Raw genomic sequence first — 24,356 nt, 5'->3', positions numbered from 1 at the left:
GCAGGATCAGGGCAGGGAAAACTTTATTTTCTGCAGTAGAACTTAAGTCCTAGGATTATGCTTAAAGCCATGAAAAAGATCCACTGAAACCGAGAAGGTCATTTCATGCAGATAAAAATATGCAGAATTTATTTGTGTCTAGTAGTTCCACTAATTTTGCAAGACAAAGCTGATGGATAAAGGCAAATTTTGTGTTTCACAACAGATAATAAAAAAGTATTTAACTAGTCCATAAGATACGTGGAATTTTGTTCTTTCGTCCTCCTAAAAGCAATAATCTATACACTTTATTATTGACTAACAAACTCAAGAAAGAGAGAATCCTTTTCCTCATTAAATTAATAGCATTAGGTCATATACTCATTGTAATTATCAAATGGCAGATGCCAAAACCCACCAGTTTTAGTCTCCTTGACAGTCCCTGTTCTTGGAGTGTGTGAAAGCCTGCAGCCCCTTGATCTCTGGATCAGAAAAGCAGCCCCTCCTGTAAACTGTTTGAGCTGCTTGCGTCAAGGGCCACAAACTACACTCTAGGCCATATGCTCTGACCCTGATCTCAGGACAGCTGAGGAATCCAACCTGCATGGAAAAGTGCTCCTAGTTCAAGATAAAAACTTTCACTTACCATCAGCTGCTTCAAATCAGCTCTCTCAGCAGGGTTTTTAATTAAACTAGGGAAATAGAAAGTGTTACACAAGTTACACACTATTATCTTCTAAAATAGGATTAAGTTATATCATGTTGGTGCACTGCTTTGGTCTGCAGAAGATCACACTCTAGATAAAAGCATTAGGTCATGTAGTGCCTCTCAAACATAGATCAGGGCCTGTAAGCAATTCCCTTCTGTAGGTTTCACAGGTATTGTTTTACATATGAAATCCTGAGTTGTGTGATACTGTTCAGTGGAGACAGGATTGAGTGTCTATAACCAAGCTGGAGAGATCAGGCTCCCATTTAAACAAAAACTCAACAGCATGAACCACATTATCCCTCAAGTTTCTTTTACCCAAGTCTTTTCAATCTCAGTATCAAGTACAGCTATTGCATTACTGTTCTTCCTTTTGGAAACAATAAATATGTATATATAGCTTTTAATAAATAAACTAGCTTTTCAAACTGTAATGCACTGCCTCCCTTAGCACTGAATATACTGGTTCATTTACCATGGCCTACAAGTAGGGACTCTGATTGCCAAGTTACTGATACAGTAAGACAGCAGGACTGATCCCAAATGTGTCCCTTGACAACTTAGCCATAGAGAAAATACTCACCATTTGTTAACAAAATCTTGAAATTCAGAACCAAAAACACCATTGGGCAGTTTTGGAGGTGGCTAAAAAATAAATAAATAAAATCAGCAGTCATTCAGCATAACTAATACAAGATGATGCACAACCTACCCAGAGACTCTATATGTGGGTAAAGCTGTAAAGCCCTAGCACTTACCCAGGCCTTTGCTCAAAGCTGAGCTTTGAAACAAATGTCAGGCAGACCTCAGCTTCCATACATATGAATAAAGGATGTGCTGTCATATGATTTATAAAAGTAAAGATGCTGAGTTTAACACTGGCTAATTTTGGTTCTCTCACAGCTGCTGGACTTTAGGTATTTCAGTAATAAATCAGATCAGAGACAGTTTCTACTGTGTGGGGTGGGTTTTGTTGATGGTTTGGGGGTTTTAAGTGTTTTGTGGTGGTTTTTGGGTTTTGTTGGGTTTTTTTTTTGTTTTTCTCCTATAACACACACCTCAATGCAGTTAGCACAGCCTTGAGCTATCATTAAAGAAGGCTCAGAGCAGCTGGCAGTAATTAGCAGTGTTACTCTCCTCACTACTAATCTCCAGTTTGGGGAAGGGAAGATATGCCCTGCACATCATTAGTTCCATAATCCTTTCGATCTAAATATTCTGTCCCAGGGAATGAATTTGTTCAGGTTCTGAATTCAAAAAGAATTCTGATAAAAGAAAGAAGAGGTACTATATAAACCTGCATATTATTGTCTTGTTCTCCATGACATTTGCTATAGGATCAGAGCCAAGTTTTTATTCTTATACCATGGGTCCTGCAAGCAGTAACACTTGGGTTACTTTTAAGTACAGAGTTGAGACATGGCCTGCATTCAGTTACGCACTGGTTTACAGACTTCATTGGATATAGCAGCTCATGCTGAAGATTGCTTGCGCTACAGCAGAGGTGGCAGATGATAATATTGCCAAATTCTCAACTACTGCAGCTTTTCAGCTTAAACTGACCTCCTCATGGATGCTACGAGAGCAGGACCGTACTGTCCGAAGTAATCCAATGCTAACTCTATTCCAAGAGTTAGTGCTGCCATATCAAAATGTTATATAATATGCAAAATAGGTTTGTAACATGAGGAGAGAATTGTGCATGCAGATGAGGAGCAGAAGCAATTTATCAGTACATGTACAGTAGCATAAGCAATGCCAGTCTTTGCAGGGACCTAGACACCAACTGTGCTTTTCGAATAGTATGTCAGACACTTTTTTATAGTTCATTCAGCTGGAACAATTATGTTATCCAGCTGTTACAAATGGTAGCTAACATGAGCATGCTTTTTGGGGGGGTTCGGGGGGGGGTTCGGGGGGGGGGGGGGGAAGGGAGGAACTACAGGACACAGACAGACACCACCACAGACACACAAGCAGTGGAGTCACATGAGTTTCAGTAGCACTTGTGAAAATACTGGAAACAGACTATCAATTCTAAAATACCAAGTCTCAGCTAAGCTACAAGGCTAGTTAATAATTTGAAAGATACAGTATTATAAATTAGGTTTTTCATAAAACTAAAACAGATTACATAAAAAACCAGTTTTGTATATGCTTGATCGTACCATTTACTATTAACAGTCCTAACAGGTTGCATGATCCAGGCTGGAAAAAGTACAAACCTACTTAAACAATGCAGAGAAAAGAACTAGAATTTTCCTGGGAATAATTTAAAGTCAAGCCAACACACATAACAAGAATATGTCTCTCATACTGCAGCAATAAATGGTCAGGAGACCCAGCTTATCCTAACACTAATCCCACACTCTTTCAACTTCTGGAATGCTTTAAAAATTTACAATTGTATTAGTACAAGTGCAAATAGTCAATTACCTCATTGACGATGTAATCAAGAAGTTCAAAGATTGCCATTGGGGGTCTGCTGTCTGGTCCGTAGGCTAAGAAGAAATTGTAGCAGTGGAAAAATAGTGTTACTCTCCTTCCCTGGTAGGGGTGTTTTATGAAGTTAAGTCATACACTCCGTTCTTACATGGCACCCAGTAGACTTACAGGGAAAAAAATAAATGGAACAGCAACACAGTAATACTTTCATGCAAAGGGACATTGTTTTCAGGTCTGCTCCAAACCATTAACTTCACTGGGAATCATACTCCTGTACTTTGATCTGCATTGCATCTTGCGGAGATGAACCATAACAACAGACTGGGATATTAATGGTGCTCATGAACAGCTCAGTTATTAACAAAACGATCTCTGGTCCTTGATTTTCAGATACCTCCTCATAGTGAGACTGAGCCAGGTGCCCAAAACAATCCTGTTGGTTTTGGGGTTTTTTGTTTGTTTTTTTTTTTGTTTTTTTTTTTTTTTTTTTTTTTTTTTAATTTTAAAGCCACACTACGCAGACCAATATCAGGTAAGGAAGACCTTTAAGCTGACAGAGAAGGGTATTAGAAAAGCATTTAACAGATTGTTGTAACTTACAGCTCACTGGTCGACCAGGTGTTCTTTGCCGGGGCGAGGTCTCTGTGACTGGAGAATCTCCCTCTACTGGGCAGCCAAACATTAATTCAAGCTCCTTAGAGTCAGGAGGAGGAATCGGGTATCTGCCAATAGCCATTTCTACCAGTGACAACCCCATACTCCATATATCTGATTGCACTGAATAATGAGTTCCCTGTAGTCTTTCCGGCTACAAAAAAAAGCAGGGGGGAGGGGAGGAGAGACAGTATTGTAACAAGAAAGAAAAAAAAAACATATTCCACAATAGCCTGGATAAAATGAGGGATGAAACCCCAACTTAGTATGACATGTTCCAGTGAGTGACTTACTGATCCTTCTCTTTAAATATCTCATCTGGAGTGCCAGAAGTTCCACAGACATTGCATACCACCACTGCAAATAACTTTGAGACTTTTTAAAAATTATGTTATTATGTTGCTGTTTTATTTCTTTATCATAATATCTACATGTTGCAACTATTTATGATTAATAATTATTGAAGAGCAAGAAAGCAAAACTAGTACGGACAGCTAAAAGATTCACCTGGTTTCCCTAAGAAGCTGTTCTTGGTTTTCTGCTGGGAAGGAGAGGGAAGATATATTGATTCTACACAGGTCCAAAAGTGACCTGGTGCTATAGCAATAATCTTGTTTGCGACACTTCTCAGCTGATAGCATTCTGACAGCTCCCTACAGCAGAAATGCATTTATGCAAGGACTATTTTATATATATGCATACTGCAGTTTTAGATCCATATTCAAATAATTTCTAAATAAACTGTTGAGCTCTATAATCCATTGAAGTGATAATAAAACATAACATACAAATTGAATGATAAAGTATTATGCAGGGCACAGACCTTTCCTGAAGGTATAATGATTGAAAAATATATGCAAGATAGGAAGATAGACATGTGTTCTGCCAGCTTAACCACTTGCACATTATGGCCTGACAATCAAAAATGCAATAGGCTTAAATTTTTCTCAGGAAAAAAAAAAAACAAACTGGAAAGGGAAAAACACAAACACAAATTCTGGATAGATTATATCCACATGCTAATGTAAGTATTAAAAAAAATGTATGCAGGTAAGAAAACAGACTCAGCTAAAAATATATTTTGTATTGTGTTTAGGAGACTCAAACACTGAAAAGATATTTAGGTATGGGATTTTTTTGGTCAGTTGAGTCATGATTAAAACCATATCTGGATATTCCGGTCACATTGCTCCAAGGATCCTCAGTTTCAATCAGTGTACCCATCTTCTGTTTCTGCCTACAGAACTAAAACATAAGATTAGCCCTTAACTCTAACTCCTTTTGCTTAGTTTTTGCACTTGCTTTATCAGTACCATGTTGAACGCTAAATATGGCTTCTGCAAATCTTAGTACGTTGGTCTACATGATCCTCAAATCCATTTTTACTAAGACTTCTCAAAGAAAATGTTCACTTTGCTCTTCTGTTCTTTTTAAAATCAAGCTCATATTTTACCAAAATGGTGCAGATTCTTGCCTGACTATATGCATATTTCAGAAAATTATATATGCAGTTTTAAACTTATTCTCATAGAATGTAAGAATGCAGTACTGCGATAAAGTCTCTTCCCTCTGCCATAATGGGTGATAGTTTTGTTAAATTAATTTTGTAACATTAACTGAGATTATATTTGAACTTTCTCCAGTGTCCCACCTCAGCTAGTTCCAAAGCCATCTAGATAAACTACACAATTGCTGGACAATGGATAAAGACACCCCAAAACAAAGACACATATTTTATGAAAATCTTTTGCAAGTGTAAAGTAAGAAGTGAGTAGATGAGAAAAAGCAGGAAACACACAGTACTAGTTATACAAAAATAATTAAAATCTAGAAAATATGTTCAAGTTAAACACTGTTGACTATACACACCGTCATAGGGTAGAACAGGATGTTGTCTGGCACGTAACAATTCTATAGCTGTTACTTGAAAAAACATGTTAAGAGAGATACTGCAAGAAAAGGTACTTCAGACACTATCAAAAAGAATAAATAAAATCACCATCATGGCTTGGTCTGTGACATATGATGACAGACAGCAAAGCTAAGTCTCAGTCTTTAAAAACAATAAATTGAAAAAAACTGAAGGGAGACGGCACTTTGCTCTCACTCCTACTAGAAGAAAAAGGGAAAGCCAGTAGTATGTCAAGGGCCCAGAAGGGGTGGAGCTGTAAATTTTTTTTGCTAGCTAGCAACAGCTCCTAGATGTATGTGGGAACATAAGCCACAGTTTTATTTCAAGTATGTTACCAATATTAAATGACAAAAATGAGAATACTGTCTTTGATGTTGAAATGCAGGTCCTGTGCTAAGCAGAAGCAGCATTATTATGCTTTTTTCCTTTAAGTTTAAGCCCACACAGTTTCAATCCTACAGCAGAATCTCTGAACACTCTGATTGTATTGAATTAATTGGTTGTATGCTGAACAAGGTGCGTACATTAGCATAGGAGACCTGTTATTTCCATTAACTGTGACTTTCACATAATGCAGAGTTTATCTGAAGAACAAGGTATTCTTATATTCATATAAAGGAATAAAGAACACCCTGTAAATAGTCTCAGATTAGCTGCTGTGGCCTTGTCCACACTAGCCACTCCCATTCTTTCTCTTGTTGCTGCAGCCATGTTGGGTTCCCAGGAGCAGTCACGACAGGATCACTAGCAAGGCAGCAGCTTGCCTACATAAGTGACCGCAGCAAAATGCTGAAGTGGAAAGAGAACCACACTTAAGGAAAGCAAACTATAAATACTGGGCTTTTTTGGAAACACTTGTATACAAAACCTAAATGCATTACCCAACTGGATTCTGCAACGTAGATGCAACTGCATCTCTTTTGTAGTGTTAGAAAATATCCCAAGTTGCTTGGCTTTTCTTGCAACAGTTCTTTCCCCACATACACAGCCTGATATGATACGGGAATATTCCTGGAATGCAGAAAGCGCTGAACTATGAACAGCATTAGTAACGGCAATAGCTGGTTTCTTGTTTGATTACTGGAATTGCAATAACTCTACCATAATGTGTAGTAAACTCAAAACTATAAAATCTGTACTTACAGACATGTAGGAGCGTGTGCCAACAAACGAGTTTGCCATAGAATCTATCAGTTGTCCACTGACACCAAAATCACAAAGCTTGATTTCACCTCTAGAGTTTACCAAAATGTTAGATGGTTTAACATCTGGAAAAAAAATGAATGGATGATTTATATTTATAATAGATAAAATGGGAAATTTGACAATGAAAGTAACATAAAAGGTGAGAATTACCATGTGTATCCCTTTGTTTCCCTTCTATGACACAATTCTATCCCTTCTCTGGGAATACTCAGAAGAGATTTGGTTCCCTACCCAGGCCCATTTCACAGGCACTCAAACACAGAAAAACAAAAAGAAATTTTTAAAATCCCAAGTGTGAAAAGGCAGTTAGTTTTAAGTTTTGATTTCACCCTGTTTCTTGGCTTTCAAATATTAAGTTTGGGCATCTACATCCTCCTTGCAATGACTAACAGTTGAGATAAATTTGAAAGCGTATGTCAGCATAACTCCTCTTCAATTATGTTCTTTTGCCTAGAAATACTCAATAAAGAGGCCCTACATATTTATTTTATAAAGGTCAATGAACTACAGCAGCGACACCATCATCCCTAACTTAGCCTTCATATGTACATAAGAATAAACCATCCTACAGCAAAACAGTTCTTGGAGCATGTTCTTGCTGTTCTGGGTTTTGTTTGGGTTTGGTTTTTTTGTTTGGTTGGTTGTTTTTCTGGGTGGTGGTGGTGGTCTTTTTGTTTGGTGGTTGTTGTTTGGGTTTGTGGGTGGTTTTTTTTTTAAAAAAAGCCCTGAAAAAAAAAATTATCCTATTATTGAAATTCTGCATTTAAAATGCTTTGAGATTGTTTACCTGTGACAGAACCCCCTTGTGATTTTGAATTCATCACTTTTTCCAAATGGAAATTTAGTAAGGGTCACTGGTAGCTAAGCAACTAATAGCATCTATTTGTGAATGCAAAGGTACAGAGAACAATTGTTTGGTATTTCTTTTATAGCTGTAAGAACTTTTTTAAATATATCTTGCTGCTTAGCTGGTCATTACCAATGCATTATCGAGACAGGTGATCAACAGCTCACATTTGCAAAATAATGCTACAGAAAAAGGGGTACTATAAATTAGGTTTGAAGAAAGAGATCAGCTCAGCCTATCAGAATTTCACTTTCAATTCTGCTATTCAAGAGCAGATCCAGAAGTCTATAGTTTGTAGCATATTTTCATTTGCTTTTCACTTTTAAACACAAACATATTCCAGGTAGCTTTCATTTCAGTGACACAGGAACTGATCTTTGTTATGTCACCAAGATGTCACTGGAAAGATGATACCCTGGAAAAAGATCTCCATGCGGAAGGTTATGCTTCACTGAACAAGATCCATGGAGATTGGAAATGAAGACAAAACTATGTTTTAGCTGTTTCTCCCCCAGCCCTCTTCTAAAGAGCAAAACAAAGCTTGAATAAAGTCATCTACTTTTGGAAATTGTGGCTATGTTTTCTGGTTCCTGACATCACCTTTCTAGGTAACTGAAACTGTCCAGGCACACTGGAAACAGCATTTTGTGACGATTTGTGTATACACAAGTTCTTCTAGGCTCAGCTACAGGACAGCGAGCCTACAGCTTGTCTGCCTTGCTTGGAGCAAGCATCAGCCCACAGAAAATCCACAGAGTGATCTAACACAATCTACTGGCTGGTCTGAACACAGAGAAAGTTGTGCCTGTCTAGGTCATCTTTCTCCTGCAAAGAAAATCCCAGCTGCTTTTGTCAGATACAGTCTTTCTCCTTATGGAGGGGGAAGAATATAGGCATGTATTTTGTGTGTACTACTCTTAATTCCCTACCCCTAGGAAAGGAACTGGCTTATAAACATTGCTCTCCTTAACAGATTTTCCTCCTGTAAGAGCAGCAGAGGTACTGGGCAGTTAGTCAAGCTGTTTACCAGGCAGGAAACACACAATGTTACACTCTGGTTAACTTGGAGCAGGGCTTCAGTAAGGAGAGATTTGAGAGGCCTCCTGGGCAGACAGCCAAACCTTCTGCCAGTTCTACCTCCTTTGTGCAAAAATTTGTAGAGACCTCACCACAAGTACGCTTCACAATGAAAAGGAAGAATCCAGTCTAGGAGCTTGACCTATCAATTTAAAATGCCAGCAGGAAAAAAAAAACCACCACCAAAACAAGTAGATGGTGCAGCAAAGCAGGCAGCAGAGATTAGAGATACCCAGCTATGCAGAAATCTGCATCTAAAGTTTGGTGTAAAAGCAAGGTGGAAAAAAACAATGTTTGCAAAATATGCTGGAAGCACTGCAGAGCCTGAACAAATTATAGATATGGCCTCTAGATTTGTACTGCTTATCTATGCACATCTACTAGTTCAATTTAGAACAAAGACATAAATCCTCACTTATCTCTACAGCTCATGAATACTTCATGCTCATAATTAAATGGCAAAAAATAACATCAGCATTCCACTGTCAGTAAACCAAATGACATTCTCTTTATAAGCATCTTACATGCTCTAGAATCCACCTGGTCTTCTGAAGACTTAGGTTTTTACCTTCAGTGTTTCTCTAGCTGATAATTCCACACTGTACCCTTCTTACAATAGCACAGAAAACCATGACTCCTCACTGGAATTTTATATAAAGCTTGCCTTTCCCTGAGAATTTTCATTTTCCTTGCAAGGCATCCAGTGTGATCAGAGTGTGATGTTTGGAAGGCTGCTGTCTTTCCACCCCTCTAAACGTATGCTATTTTAACTCCAGAGTGTCAGAGCACTTCAGCAGTTTCTCTGGAAACCAGAGATTTGTACTGCCAAATGGAACAGGAATGCCAAGGCATCCTTCAAAATGTATACTGTAACTTGCAAGAAATGAACAAATCTAGAAAGGAAGACCAAATGTGCTACATAAGTGAAATATTTAAGTTTTAAAGAAAATGAAAGGACATTTCATGTATCATCCCAGGCAACCCAGAAAGAGCTGTGCAATTCTAGAGAAGTCCAGAGGGATGGATACATGACACTGAAAAGGGAGCTAGTTCATACAAAGAAGGTTCCAGGATTCACAGGATGTCTTGTAATCTCTGTAAGAGGTATACCTCCTCTGCCTGAGCCCTGCTCTCCTCCACAGGCACAAACCTCATTCATTCTGAAAGAAAGGTGGTCCTGGACATTATCATAACACTATCAGGCAATTTCTTTTGTACAGAAGTTACTGAGTAGCCAGACACTCGAGAACATATTTGTCTTGCAGCACATTATTGGTATCTTCCAATCAATTTCAATTTCCCAAGGCAGGATCTCATGAGAATACTCTAGGAACTAACATACTAGAACAGACTATTGACATCACACCTGCTCTGTGGTACCTACTACGCTGGAGCTACTGGCAGCAACTGCAGCTCAGAAATCTTACAAAGCACCTTCTATGCAAGAGAAGATTTTCAAGAGAGAATAACACTCCAGACTGTGGTCAAAAACAACTAAAATTATGTTCTGATTAACTTAGAGGATTTTTATTCATCCAGAGACAAAACAGCAAAAAAAAGTTTGAATGTCTTAATAACCTGCAGCAATATACTTTGTAATTAGTTACAGGACATTCCTTTCCTTGTCATTTAGTGCCTTCTGGTACTAACCACAAAGGTAAATAGGACCATAGAAGCAGCATTTTCTATAACATTCCTGTTAAATAAAGGTATTTGTAACAGGGAGATATTATGAAAATATCTACCATAGCCACGCTCCTTGCCCCCTTCCTTTTCTATGCCCGCTTTGTATCCCACCAGTTTGTCTTTCAGAAGTTTTGCAATTTCTATCATGTCTTTTCAGAGATGACCAAAACAAAGCATGTCAGTCCAGATGAGCTAACGGTCTCTTAAAAAGACTGTATTTTCCATTCCTTCCTTAATAAGCCCTAATGACTTCTTCCTTGAGCTGTCCGTAATGACAAGTGAATGCTTCTCCTCAGAGGTCACAGTTAGTTCAGGATACATCCGTGTGTAGAAGCAGTTTAAGCTGAACCTCATGTTGAGCAGCTACCTTATTCCATTTGGTGCTTTGCAGTCCTTTATGACTATCATTACTTCTTGATCAGTCAAAGCAAATGCGTCACTGACAAGTTTTGCTTATTTTTGTTCTTTCAGATCAGCATTATTATTTATCTAACAGCAGTCTCTTGCATTCAGAATGCTGTGTGCTAGCTTCTGCCCATCATGACAGAAAAATTGTTAACATCTTATAGAATCCTTACACTGGAAGGCACTCCTGTGAATTTTTGCCCTATGGTGATGTTGCAAGTCCTTTGTTTTACTGTCCCACAATAATGCCAAAGTCTCAGTTGCACTAGCCATCTTCAACTGCCTTCAACTACACCAACATATAGACCTCCACAACTCTCTACCCAAAGAGAATACTCCATCTCTTACCTTAGTAATAGTACTTTGATGAGGTTGCATAGCCCAAGAAAAATAGGTGGTCTTAAACTGCTCTGTGTGCACTTAGTCTATTGAACACTTCATTAGAACACTAAAAGCTAGACAAATAAGGCATTACCTGAAGCTCCTGGCAACTTGATTTAAACTGATTTTTCTTCCCCAGTTTTATATACAGTGCAACAAAACCAGTAACATGAACACTTGATTTATATAAAATCTACATTAATGGGCAAGACTAGTCAAGAAACCAGAGAACAAGCTGGATGCCTGCGAGTTTCGAAGGAGGGATCCCATACACAGATTCCTCCCCCCTGCCCTGCAAGTCTTATTTTGTAGCATTACATTGCATCAAAAAAAAAAATCCCCAACCAAAAAATACTGAGAATGGTGTGTTTATTTGTTGGGTTGGCAATACAGCTGTTTTGACATGAAACAGTTCTTTTTTTAAATAAAAATATATAAGCTCACATTTTGCATCTTACTGTTAGATGATGTTTTATAGAAACATCCATCTACTTTTCCTGGTAATCTCAATGGCCACGTCAATATTACAAACTTGCTGATGTTGCCGTGTCACACAAGTAATAAAACATAGTAATGGAATAAATTCCGCCCTGAAAATGAGTTATCATCAGCTTTGCTCTCTTTAGATTTAAGAACAAATTTTTTGGCTTTATGTTGCTATGGTCTCATGTTTAGTGAGGACAGCTATTCATTTTTAAGTCTCCCACTCTCACCACAACACAAAGCCAAAAAAACTTATTAAACCAAGCCCACCAATTGCATGCGTTTTTCCACAGGGACAGAATGAATGAGAACAAACAGCGCATGTTAGATGTTGGTCACACTATGTCAGTGCAGTGCTAGATAATCACTGAGAGCAAACTCTAGGGGCTAGAGAAAGTAAACCACAAAAATCTCCAATTATTACAGTTGTATCACCAAAATAATGCTGACCCAGTTATACCAGGAGAAATGTGCTTTTACTAGTACTATTTATTTCAGGCAGGATTCAACAAAGAGGCAGTCTGGAGAAGCGTAACTTTGCCAGAAAAAGCTTCACCTGCGCTACAAGGGGTTTCCTAGTATAACATATTGCCATTCTTATACTACACCCTTAACCCAGGGCCATATGAATCCAAGAAGTTCTTGGCACCTAAGAAATTAAAAAAGCCTAAGAAAGTAAAATTATGATGTAAGCAGAGTTTTCTTCTGTAATTACAAAAATGCAAAGCATCTCATATCAAATAGCAGAGAAGTCAGTACATTTACAATGGTATTCTTGGATTTTGAAGCCACATCTAACATTCAGACGTGCATTATCTAAGCACTAAACCCTACTGACACCATTTCAGTCTACATCCTTTACACATATTACATTTTTTCCACATGCCAGTCCCTCCTTAATCACAGAGTACCACACAACAGTACAGCCAGTATACAATTGAGCATCGGTCAACCTCCAGAAGAGAACTTCACACTGCAGGACAGCATCTTGCTCATGAGTCTGACATGCAGGAAGCTAATGAGGGCCCTCCACAAGGAAGATAAGATCTAACAGCTCAGTCTACTGTGCCAGCTTACACACAAGGTCCAACTTACATGCAGGGGTCTACAAATAATGCACAAAGAGCAGCCTGTAACACAGACAGACCGGAAGACAGTATCAAAGACAAGAGCCAGCAAGTTTGGCTCCACATGTCAAGGGATGAGCAAGTTTGGCTCCACACATCAAAGGATGGAAACATTGTTCTGACTGGTTTTCCTTTTAGCTGCTAGCACTAGCCATAATCAACTTCCAAAATGTCATTTTATCTCCTACTTTATCAGATATCACACATTTCAATGAGAGTTTCTGCAAAAAAGTATACCAGGTCATGTATTCCTGATGTTGTCAGAAGACACAGTATGAAAACTGAACTGAAAAAATAAAAATCACAATTTGTACATGGAATTTTGCACTGCAGGGCATATTCAATCCAGTAACACTGGAAGCAATGTAGAAGATGAACTGTTGTTGGTCCATGCACTTAAAGTGTAATCTCTGATGTAGCCAATGCTGTGAGGTTAAGCTGCACTTAAACAAGATCTGAAGGGCTTTACTTTGGATTTATCAGATTTACAGATTGTAAAACAACAACCAAAAAAATTGCTGTCTCAGCAGCCAGCTGAGCAAGAACAACTTAAAAAAAACCCCAAAACCCAAGTAACCAACATGGTAACAAACAACCACTGTGGCTGAATTGAGAATTACAAGATACAAGAGTCACTCTTCCAGTGTGCTCTAAAGAAAGATGTTCTCTCTCCCAGGAGTCTCCCTTATGCCCCGAAAAGAGACAAAAACTTTGCAACTACCATCAGAAATCTTTACTGAGTCTACCTCCAGCCTACTTTCTCCAGAAGAGAGCTGTATTTGATTGTTTAAAACAAACAAAAAAACCCAAAAACACAAAAACCACCAACACACAAAACCACAAAAAACCACCACCAAACAAACAAAAAACACCACAAAAAACACACAAAACAGAAACATGTAATAAACACAGTCTACTTCATGTGTAAGGTGATCCTACAACAGATTGTATAAACTAGGATTGCTGATTACTCTTTTCAGTCTGGCCAACAAATGTAAATTCAGACACGTATTAATGTCTGATGAAGATGTTTTTATAATCTGAAGATTGATCTCACACGCTACAAAACTCACTGAACAGCTGGCATGGTTTATACATACTACTTGATCACTGCAATGAACAGTGCCATTCAAACAAAAACATGAAATGCTCCATCTCCAGTCTTCAGTTTACAATCACATCAGGAATAATGGAATTTATTATTTTACCATATCAAGTGTAATTTTTGTCTAGTGGAACATGCAGATTAATGAAGGAGCTGGATTTTAAAAAGGGCAACTATAAGCCAAAAACAAGGCAGTGCATTTATTTTACAGTAAAGTAACTAAAGACCCTAGGAACAAAAATCTCATTTTACATAGCTTCACCATGGTTTTAAAATCATTCAAGTATAAAAAAAGATGCAATTCTGCATGATAGATATCTATAAATAGCATGTGAATGTAAGGCTGGCAGAAATAGTGACTGACTTTTAAAAGTTTTAATGGCAATAATGAGCGTTGAACCGCCAAATTAATTTTAGGTCACAGGTTTTAATTGTGAATCTCTCCAAGGATTTTGTTGTTACACTTAATAGATCTGTTACTATCAAAAGACTAGCAGTTGCAATGAAGAAACAGATACAGTCGGAGAATGCTTTTCAATATAGTTTTCTTCATAGAGTTAATTATGCCATTACAAAACCCCACTCATAGGTATCTTAACTGTCTTCTGCTTCCTCATTCTCTCCGAGTACAGGAATGGAAACTACACGAAGATCTTACCTCCAATACTTGTCTCATTTCAAATGCTGACATTTCTAAGAAAGGTACTGCCCACAACTATACTAGACAGCGTGTATCTTCACTGCAGCAACACTAGGCAATAGTTAACTTGGCCCAAGTGCCACTGCTGCAGGTAGAAATGTTTGAAAGCTTCTTCAATGCATAGCATTGTCTGAGACTGCAGCCTCTGCTTCTGTACCTGTCTGTGCTTATACGTAAGTTCATCATGTACTTTTTTGTGCTGAAAAAGCGTTCTTCTCTTCCCAGAAAATGCAGGAAGACTTATTTGGTATTGAAAGGAAATAGAGATTAAATCACTCAGGTCCTTCAACATATTCTTATCTTTACTGCAAAGGGAGTATTTCTGGTCTCAAGTTAGATTCCCAGCTCTAGCACATACTCCCAACCAGCCAAGTCACTCTGGCAGCAACCAGTTTCAAACACATTCTGTGTGCGCGTATAATACAAGTATACCGCATTTAAGCATGGATTATAAACCCAGATGAACTGCAGTAAGATAGCAGAAGTTGAAGATAGGCGAGTCATAGTAAGAGATTTGGATGTTAAAAAAAAAAGTTGCCTTAAACTACCCAAGAAAAACCCTCGGAATCAGCCATATTGAACCATAAAGAGTCAATCATAGAAAAAGCACAAAGCACATATTATAACTTGAATAAAAATTATATTCAAGAAGAGTTACAATGTAACATTTTCTCACCTCTGTGCATTATTTTATGCTTTTCCCTCAGATATGTGAGTCCTTTTATTACCTAAAGACAAATAAAAAAATTAATTTATGAAACAGAAGAGATAATTGCATGCTTTGTCTGTACAAGACTTCCAGCTGAATGCAACAGAACAGAAATTCCCAAATGTAATCGCTGTAAATCAATATTTTATTTTAATTTATACCTCCAGCTCAGACTAGAAAAAGTCAACCAACCCCTTACTGGAAGTTTTGCATACAGAGCTTGTTGCACAATAGATATGAAAAGGTAAAGTTCAAAATTTTTTAATGAAGTGTTAATTCTGTTCTTATCCAGAAGCATCAGCTGATACAAAAGCAGAAAAATCACAGCAAACACAATAGAATGTGTTACTCATTCCAATGTCCTGAGCTACCAAATAATGACATGTACAAAGACTGCTTTTTAAAAGAAAGCAACACATTAAAAATCTGGTACTATTTCTCTCTCCCACATCCTTCAGTCCTGAAATGGCAGCTTCCTGGATCTGGTATTACTGCACCAAGACACAAATGTACCCACTTCCAGCCTTTGAGAGCTATGAACACTTACCGCAATGCTAACTTTGCCCAGTATCTGCTCTGGAATTCTTCCAGCCTTTTTCAGTACTTGATCCAATGAACCACCATCCTAATAAGAAATGTTTGATTAGTCAAGCTTTAATCAAATTACTTTAAAACATTTTAAACAGGACTGTAGTCTGAAGCCTAAATTTGGTGAGGAGAAAAAAAGCGTTGCCTTTCATGTTTGAGTTAGTATTGTTATGGTGCATACCTGAAATAAAAAATATAAAAAAAAAAAATCACTCCTCAGTAGGAATTAGTCGGGTTTATGTTTATTTTAAAGAAACATTTGGCCAGTAACAACATCCACTCAAATAAACACTTCACACAATGATCTTCCATACTAGCATTTCCATGATTTTGATCTTGTTAAGGAAGTACTATCCACAAACAGCTATCAACCAAGCATTAGGAGTTCTACAGATTTCTGTAACTTTCAGTCCAATGCAGTAACATGCATTATTTTTTTCTTGTCACAGCCATCCCATGATACACTCTCCCCCTCCAAAGATGGGAAGAGGAAGAGTGAAGCAGCATAGAAGATTTTATGATCCTGATTATGGGGATGAAAATTTATCACACTGGAAGAGACAGAGTTCTCTTCCTGAACATAATGTGTGCTGCTAGTGGCACCCCATGATCATAACTAAACCCAGATCCCTGTTCCCCTCATATCCCAGATGAGATCCTACACAGAGACAGTTGGCCTCTGTTACATCTGTATATCCAGGGTGACTCCATCAACTTCCAAGGATGGAGGGTTGATTTGGCACAGCTCTCAAAGAACCAAAGTAGGAAGAAATCTTTTTAAACTTTCATGGTAAGAGCCTTGCTAATCTTATTGGGTTAAATAAATTAAATGCACGCACACACACACTCACACCACCACCACCATCCCCCCCCCCCCCCCCCCCCCCGCAAAGTCAAATGTATTCTACTGTTGCCAAGAGCTTTTGAGAAGGAAAACTGTAAAAAAATATTTATTTTTAGCAACTGATTCAACAATGCACTTATGCATAAGTTCCAGATTCTCTAGAATAGAGACTATACAAAGAAGGAATTAGAAAGTTAATTCTCAAATTAGAAAACAAATATCCTGTTGTCCAGATCAGCATTTGATATCTCCCAGTACTCAAGACAAAAATCCAACTTGAGAAAGTAATTGCCTTCTGCCTTAAACTATCCTTTTAAAGTTTTCATGTATGTAAAGAGAAAAGCTGGAATGCAAGGTTTTATTATTTGAGGACTAAAATCTAAAACTCTTACGAGAAGGAAAGTATATAAACACTTATTTGATCATGTATTTTTGTAAAACACACCCACATACACCACACTTGATTAAAAATACACCAACAGAAAAAAAATGTCTATATAAATCTCTTGTATAACCAGCCTGCATTTCTGGACAGCTGTCTCTGCTGAGACACTGGTATATTAACAAAGATTTCACACAGAAAAAAAAAAAACCACAAAAAACATTCCCCCCCACCCCGAGGACTAGCTCAAAGCCTGGAATAGGCTGAATACAATTCAACTGCCTAGTGTTCGCTACAACCTTCAGTGTCTTTCAGGAGCAGATTCCAATCCTTTTGCCTGTTAAATACCTGCTGCTAAGCAAAGTTATGCATTGATTTTGAATTTATGTACCTAAAAATATCAAACACTCAAATCTTCAAGTTCCATGCTTTTTCCACCTCCAACTTTTTATTCGAATTCATACTTATGTTTCATAGCTCACTGCTAAAAATAAGAATTTTGACTGGCAGTAATTGAAAGAAAGATATATACAAAAAAGACAATGGATATTATCATCTAATCTTTTATCCAAAAGGAGACCAAAAACTTCCACCTAATGATCCACATTAAGACAACAGCTTAATGGCTTAATTAAGACTACAATTTAAATAGTCTACCTTCTCTATTTCATATCTTATTGATCAGTTGTTCTGTGTGCAAAATCTTGTATCCAGTCTGACTTAGACCAGATTCAGCACTTAAACACCAGATTTCATACTGCCTTCTCTTAAACGGAAGAGATGTCTACTGTCAGATATATTGTTCCCTGCTTAAGAACTTGGAAACCCCGATTGTTCCTGTTAATTTTCTCATTGACAAATAAATAGAGATTCTTTAGGCCTTTTATTTCTACATGTAATTATATACCACCACCACCTCTCTTTTGGCATGAGTTACCATACACGCTCTTTTAGCAATTGCAGATGTGCACGTTTGTAACATTTAATAATGTATTCTGAAACAATGCCCAGTCATTTTTAACATCTATTTTCCTATTTTTCATTATTCTTTTCAATTTTGAGAGACTAACTTCTTTATAATTACCAACAGTCATTTGGGGGGGGGGGCATGCACACCTTCTATTTGGCTAGCACATACTTAAAAATGGGATCATGATCACTTGTTCCTAGGCAACCATCGATTTCTTCTAAAAATTTCCGTAATAGAAGACCAGAGAAGCATTAAAACAATCACATGCACTTCCCCAGAAAAAATAATGTTTCTCTCCAAAGAAACATTTTTTTCAGGGGAAAAAAAATAAAGGTCTTCAGATTTATTGTATTCCATGTTGTTAAAAACATCCTCTACTAAGCAAGTGAGGCAAAAAATTTGAGTGACCTTTAATTACAGAAAATTTACATTTAGTGTTTGGCTCCATACAGTTAGAGAAAGGCAAACAGATATCGAGAAGAATGGGTACTTTTCTATTAAAATGAAACACGGTTAAAAACATTTTTGGCATTAAAAAAGTTGTGTAAGATCCTTCTGGGCTTGTTCACTTCCTATGCACTATTCTTTATGTTGGCATTTTCTGTAAAATTTGAAAAAGGAGACAAAATACAGATTCATCTAATAAGAATAAACTAGATTTTCATTATCAGAGCTACTAAGGACTACACAGCTGTAGCGTCAGAGTGACGTGTTCCATTCTGGATAAAAACAAAACTAAACCCAAATCAGAACAAGAATCTCTAAGTAACAGAATTCGATAAATATTTTTTAAATTAAAAAAAAAAGAGGACCACAGATAAAGGAGAAACAATTGGGAGGCTACATGTGTACAGTTTCAACTTATATAGAACAGCAGATACTGGAGAAGGGCATAAAATAGATCATACCCATCCCAACTTCAGATTTGCAGAGTAAATCTGAAACACAGTATTTGATTACTTTATTACAGAATAAAGATTCATGCAGAAAGGTCTACTTTGTTAACCTAAGTCCTGTTGACTTCGGTTTTGCATTAATGGTCTGTTAACAACTTCAAGCTAAGACAGATTTATATTTACTTACCATATGTTCCATGCAAATGCTGATTTCTCCATCACTGTAAAAAGCTCCATAAAAGCCCACTATGTATGGAGAGTTGCACTCGTGTAGAACTTGCAGCTCACGAATGATCTGGTTTCGAATAGCCGGCTTGATCTCTAGATGAATTAACTGTAAAATAATCCACTCTCTATTATTTTCTTAGTTGCAAAGTGCCATTCAGAAGGAACAGGCTGTTCAGAGAGGTTTTCAATACCTAGCTGGATAAGGCCCCGAGCAGCCTGCTCTGATCTCATACCTAAGACTGCTTTGAGCAGGAGTTTGGACTACACGACCTCCTGAGGCCCCTTTCAACCAGAATTATTCTATGACTTAACTGTAAAATAATCCATCCTTATTTTCTTAGTGGCAAAGGGAAAATACTACAATACAGCATGAGAAAGCTGAAACATCAACACCCATGAAAAGGTGGGATTGCCATCTCTTCTTTTCACAAAATACTTCTCTATCAGAAACTTTCTGTTCCAACACATTTTCTTCACTTATCTGGTTTTTATGGATAGTTCAGAAACTGAAGCTCTTTATGTCAGAGGAAAGCCATGAGCAAATGGCTCAAGGAAATGTGTCAAAGGCATACTGACTCAGAAGCAGCTGCTGAAAAATATCTGCACAGGTGTTTGTGAAGCATTAGTGGAAGTAATTTGAGGTTCAGCTCATTCAAAACTCCCCAAACTGAATCTAAATCTAAAGGCACGATTACATAAAATATATTTTTCACTAGACTGTTTATCTCATACAATACAAGAAGTGTATTTCTTTTGTGAAACGGAAGATTAAGAGACATTATGGAAACGAGATTTTAGTGAATATATGAGAGGAAAAAATTGCAGTTCAGCTAACACCTTGGTTGCATCAAATATTAATGAATTGGGACAAAATTTCCTGTTAAACCCACAGTAGGTAGAAAAAGAAAATCCATTAAATTGATTTAGTTCAGGAAAACCTCAGTGATTTGTATGTATATTTCATAATTCCCACACCTCGGAAGTGAGCATTTTTCTTTGCTTCTCTCCAAACTGCCAGTGTACTGAGCATTGTTTATTCTTAAAATCAGTACATGCACATTTTCCTTTAGTTTTGCTGAGGATGACAGTGTACACTTCTTAAAAAAAGAAATACCTGAAGCCTTTCAACTTCTCAATTTAAAAAATGGAAATTTTCAGTGTAGTATAACAATGGGGTCTGGGATTTGAGTGTGACCTGTGTTTTATCCTTCTCTAAGGCTAGGTTATGTTTCCCATGAACCACAGCAGCCAGCCTGCTATCTCACCCACTGCAGTACAACAGCATATGCCCTGACACACTGCCTTGTAACTAGTGCCACCTGTGCAAGGATCTTTGCTCCTGAAAGAGGCATGAAGTACCCAAACAGAAATAATCAGGCAGTATCAACAAGATGCATTTCCCTTACTGTATTTGGTTCCCAGGGATATTGGGACATAGTCAAAGCTCCTCACATAAACAAAATGAGAATTAAAACATCAAGCTATTTCAGTTAAAAAAACCACTCGGTTCTCTTACAAACTAGGTCACAACTGCTATTGGTTGTAAAGCATAAAGCTGAATCACTGAAAAATACTCTCACCAGAAGGACAGGTACCTTTTTGGACAGAAGCCACCTGCACCCCACGATGAAACTATAAAACAGGAGATGTTACTGTACTCCAATGCATTCCCTCATTCTCAGTTTTTTGAGTATTTTCAGTATCATCCAGACGCCCTTTTCTGGTCTGCAGCTGTGAAGGAAAATCTTAGGACAGGTGATATCTTTTCCATTCCTCTAAACTTATGGCCCAGAATACAGAATATGGTCACTTTTCCCTAACTGATATGTTTCAGTAACTTTTTAGGCCTTCTACTCATGAGTAAGTCTACCACATTTTCTTTTAAAGATATCTACCCAACTGAAAAGATCATATTTGTCAAAAAGCAGGGGAGGGGGCAGGGGAGAAAAAAGGGGGAATGAATGCCTACCCTTTCATTGCTAACACATGGGACACTATTTCTGGAAAACTGGGAAGTTTAGGATAAGCAAGTGCAACCTTTCCTACTTTTTGAAACACATCAACTTCTCTGAAAGTTGGCATTCAATAGTCATTTTTTGTGTGTGTCAATACCACTTATTTCTCTAAATAAAATCACTGTATTTTAGAGACAACCTCCTTATTAAAAATCATCCCTAAGTTCCTATTTTTGAGGCACTCACCTTTCTTGCCATTATGAGACCAGAAGGCTTGTGAGATACTTTGAAGACCACACCACCATTTCCTGCTCCCAGCTCACTGATCTTCTCAAAGTCATCATCCTTCAGCTCTCCAACTTTTTGTTTCTGGGTAAGGAAAGCTTCAAGGCGCTTTCGTTGCTGTTCATCCAACTCTAGTTCTTCCAGCTTCTTCTGAAGTGCTTCCAAATTTGTCCTGTACAACAGAGAAAGAACAGCTCAATTATTAAGCTGTTTGAGCTCACACAGTTGCAAGAGGAAGAGCAATAGAAAGCATTAATGTCAGGGATTAAATCTTCTACATTTTTGCACCTATATACATTATCTAGAACGATCCAACTTGTACAGTCATCCCCATGAGACACATATTATTGGAACTCTGATTTAAGTAAACTGTTTTATTCCAAATCAAACAATGACAAACACAAACAGATGATACCCAGTTTCCCCATCTTTGAGGTTCTGTTGTCCAAATCCATGCATGCTAAGTTTCACTACCTACAGGCGTGGCTTAATGACTCGGCATTTATGATCAGAGATCTCATGAATCACAGCATATCACTCCACGCTATTTTTAGTTTCGCATTTTCAAGGACTGTGTTGTAATTTCCTACAGTTTGTCTAAATGTTTTATCTACTGATTTTCACACAATTATAACTAGTAATCCATTCAGAAGCTTCTTATTTAGATATCAGTAGAAAGTTATCAAGCACAGCCAAACAAACATGCATTAAAAACATGGCCACTGGAAACGCAGAAGTCTCCGCCCTGTCCCCCTTCCCCCCCAAGTTTAACCGAGGAAAGGAAAACAGCCCAAAGGTTTTAAGCTTACTTTTTCTTTTGTTTAAGGGCACATCTACTAGAAACCTAGGTTTAATGTCATTAAGCAATACAAAATAGAAATACAAAACTCTAAACAGTAGTTAAATTTGGGACTACAGAGAGAAGTGCAGTTTCGCAGGAAGATTCTTTTTTAATAGCTTAACTTCAGATCCTATGAAAACACTTATTCCAGTAATATGACAACTTAAAAACTCATTTAAAATTTCCCGCTTCTAACTGCAACAATAAGCTGCTGCAAGAGTAAATACTTAACAGCAAATACCTATTTTGCTTAGCTAAATTTAATGCAATGTTCCAGTGAATAGTGTTGCTACGATGAAAAACTCGAGGAACAGAATCTACTTCTTTAGAGTCTAAACCACTTCCCATTAAAAAAAATAAATTAAATTTCACCAATAATCAGGAAAACTATTTATATTCATCACTTCATAAAATCTCCACTTTCAAAACATGCTGTACAAGAGACATTCTCTGAATGCCCAGTAAGGTGCTGGTCAGTTGAGAAGATAGAAGGTTGATTCTCCAAGAAGCAAATGACAAATAAGCCCCAGACTCAACAGAAAGAGAGAATTATAGGATGAAACCCTCAACTCATTTATTAGAGAGCCTGCACTTCCAGGCAGGGTAACAATCTTGGTTTGACTGTATGTAAGGTTTAATTAAGGCAAATAAAAATAATATAAATATTCACAGCTCTTCCTTACAACACAATCACTCTGAAAGTTTAAGCAATAACACACATTTATCAATTTAAATATGTTAGACAGGATGCAATTGCTAAGCTAACTTAGGAAGTGATAATGCTTAGAAGAATTAAACAGAGGAAATAGAACGAGACCTTTGATGGAAAGGGGAGTTCTGTTCAGTCTGTTGACATTTTAACAGTCCAAGCATAAGATCACCAGGCAACACTTGCCAGCAAGTTTCACAAAACACGCACTCTGGGCAAATACAATTTGGCAATGCTGCTCAAAACTAGAGCAGTCTTACACAGTAAATTTTGATGTACTTATTGTATGGTGGTTATACTACCATAACTGTATCTATATTTCATTTTCAGGCTATCCTACAAAGAGGCACATACTCTTATTTCTGTCCTTGTACCATGCTTTATACCAGTATAATCATACTGGAATATAATCCTACAACAAATATCCTAGAGTATCCATGATGAGAAATTTCCCTATGTAGATAAGCATGACTTATAGGAACATTCAAGTTAATCTGATTCACACACTCTGTTTTAAAGATGAACCATTAAGAGACATTTTTGAAATCTAATTTCTAAAATGCAAAACAGAAAGCAGATTAATCAGCGAATTATTTTTTTCCCCATCAAATGGGCCCAACAAAGCAAATTCCAGCCTGAACTCAAAGAAAAGTGTGTCTCTTCTAGATCACAGCTGACCTAGCTCTTCTTACACTATGATCCCAAGATAAAAACAGGAGCAAAGTTAAGCCCCCCTTACTTTCCTACAATAAACTCCAGAACCATGAATGCAGGATGCAAACTCTATATTTTACCCTAGAAGATTACTGTTGTGAGAAGACAGACTTCATGGTTTTCAACGAAGTTATACTACCAACCCTGCCAGTATGGCACTCATACACTCCGCACATCAGACTGCCTGCAGCCAGTGAGGAGGTAAAGTGCTCTGGTTGGTGACTTGCGAAGCCAGGAATGCGTTGCTTGCTTGCTCAGGTTGTTTGCTCTTGTAGCAGGCTTGAATAGCAGCAAACTTTCTACACACACTTGACAGATACATAAAATCAGTGGTTTTTCATTGAGCAGTATGTTAAACATTGGTATTTTTAGGAAGTACAGATTATTTTTTATTCTGTAAAACCCTACACAACTAGCAGAAATGGAGAACAGAGATCCCTCGTATTTTTGGGGCCACTTAACAAGATAGTATCCTTCAAATATTTCTTTATATTAGAAGCAGAGCAACTTCATAGTTCA

General features: G+C 37.5%; 1 protein-coding gene across 1 annotated transcript in view; it reads right to left on the bottom strand.

Moving 5' to 3' along the window:
* The window catches only part of MAP2K1 (mitogen-activated protein kinase kinase 1), a 41,172-nt gene that overhangs the window by 1,295 nt on the left and 15,521 nt on the right, over positions 1–24,356 (bottom strand). Inside the window, exons 2-10 of the mRNA XM_049811958.1 lie at positions 21,535–21,745; positions 19,293–19,439; positions 15,973–16,050; positions 15,393–15,444; positions 6,843–6,967; positions 3,734–3,941; positions 3,125–3,189; positions 1,272–1,333; positions 626–671 (exon numbers count right to left, since the gene is read on the bottom strand). Coding sequence (XP_049667915.1) covers positions 626–671; positions 1,272–1,333; positions 3,125–3,189; positions 3,734–3,941; positions 6,843–6,967; positions 15,393–15,444; positions 15,973–16,050; positions 19,293–19,439; positions 21,535–21,745 — 994 coding nt within the window. The remainder of the gene's footprint in view (positions 1–625; positions 672–1,271; positions 1,334–3,124; positions 3,190–3,733; positions 3,942–6,842; positions 6,968–15,392; positions 15,445–15,972; positions 16,051–19,292; positions 19,440–21,534; positions 21,746–24,356) is intronic.

Source organism: Accipiter gentilis, chromosome 10 (assembly GCF_929443795.1).
Source record: "Accipiter gentilis chromosome 10, bAccGen1.1, whole genome shotgun sequence".
In the NCBI taxonomy this organism is placed as follows: domain Eukaryota; kingdom Metazoa; phylum Chordata; class Aves; order Accipitriformes; family Accipitridae; genus Astur; species Astur gentilis.
The sequence above is the reverse complement of the archived record's forward strand: the minus strand, read 5'-3'. Positions and strand labels throughout refer to the sequence as shown.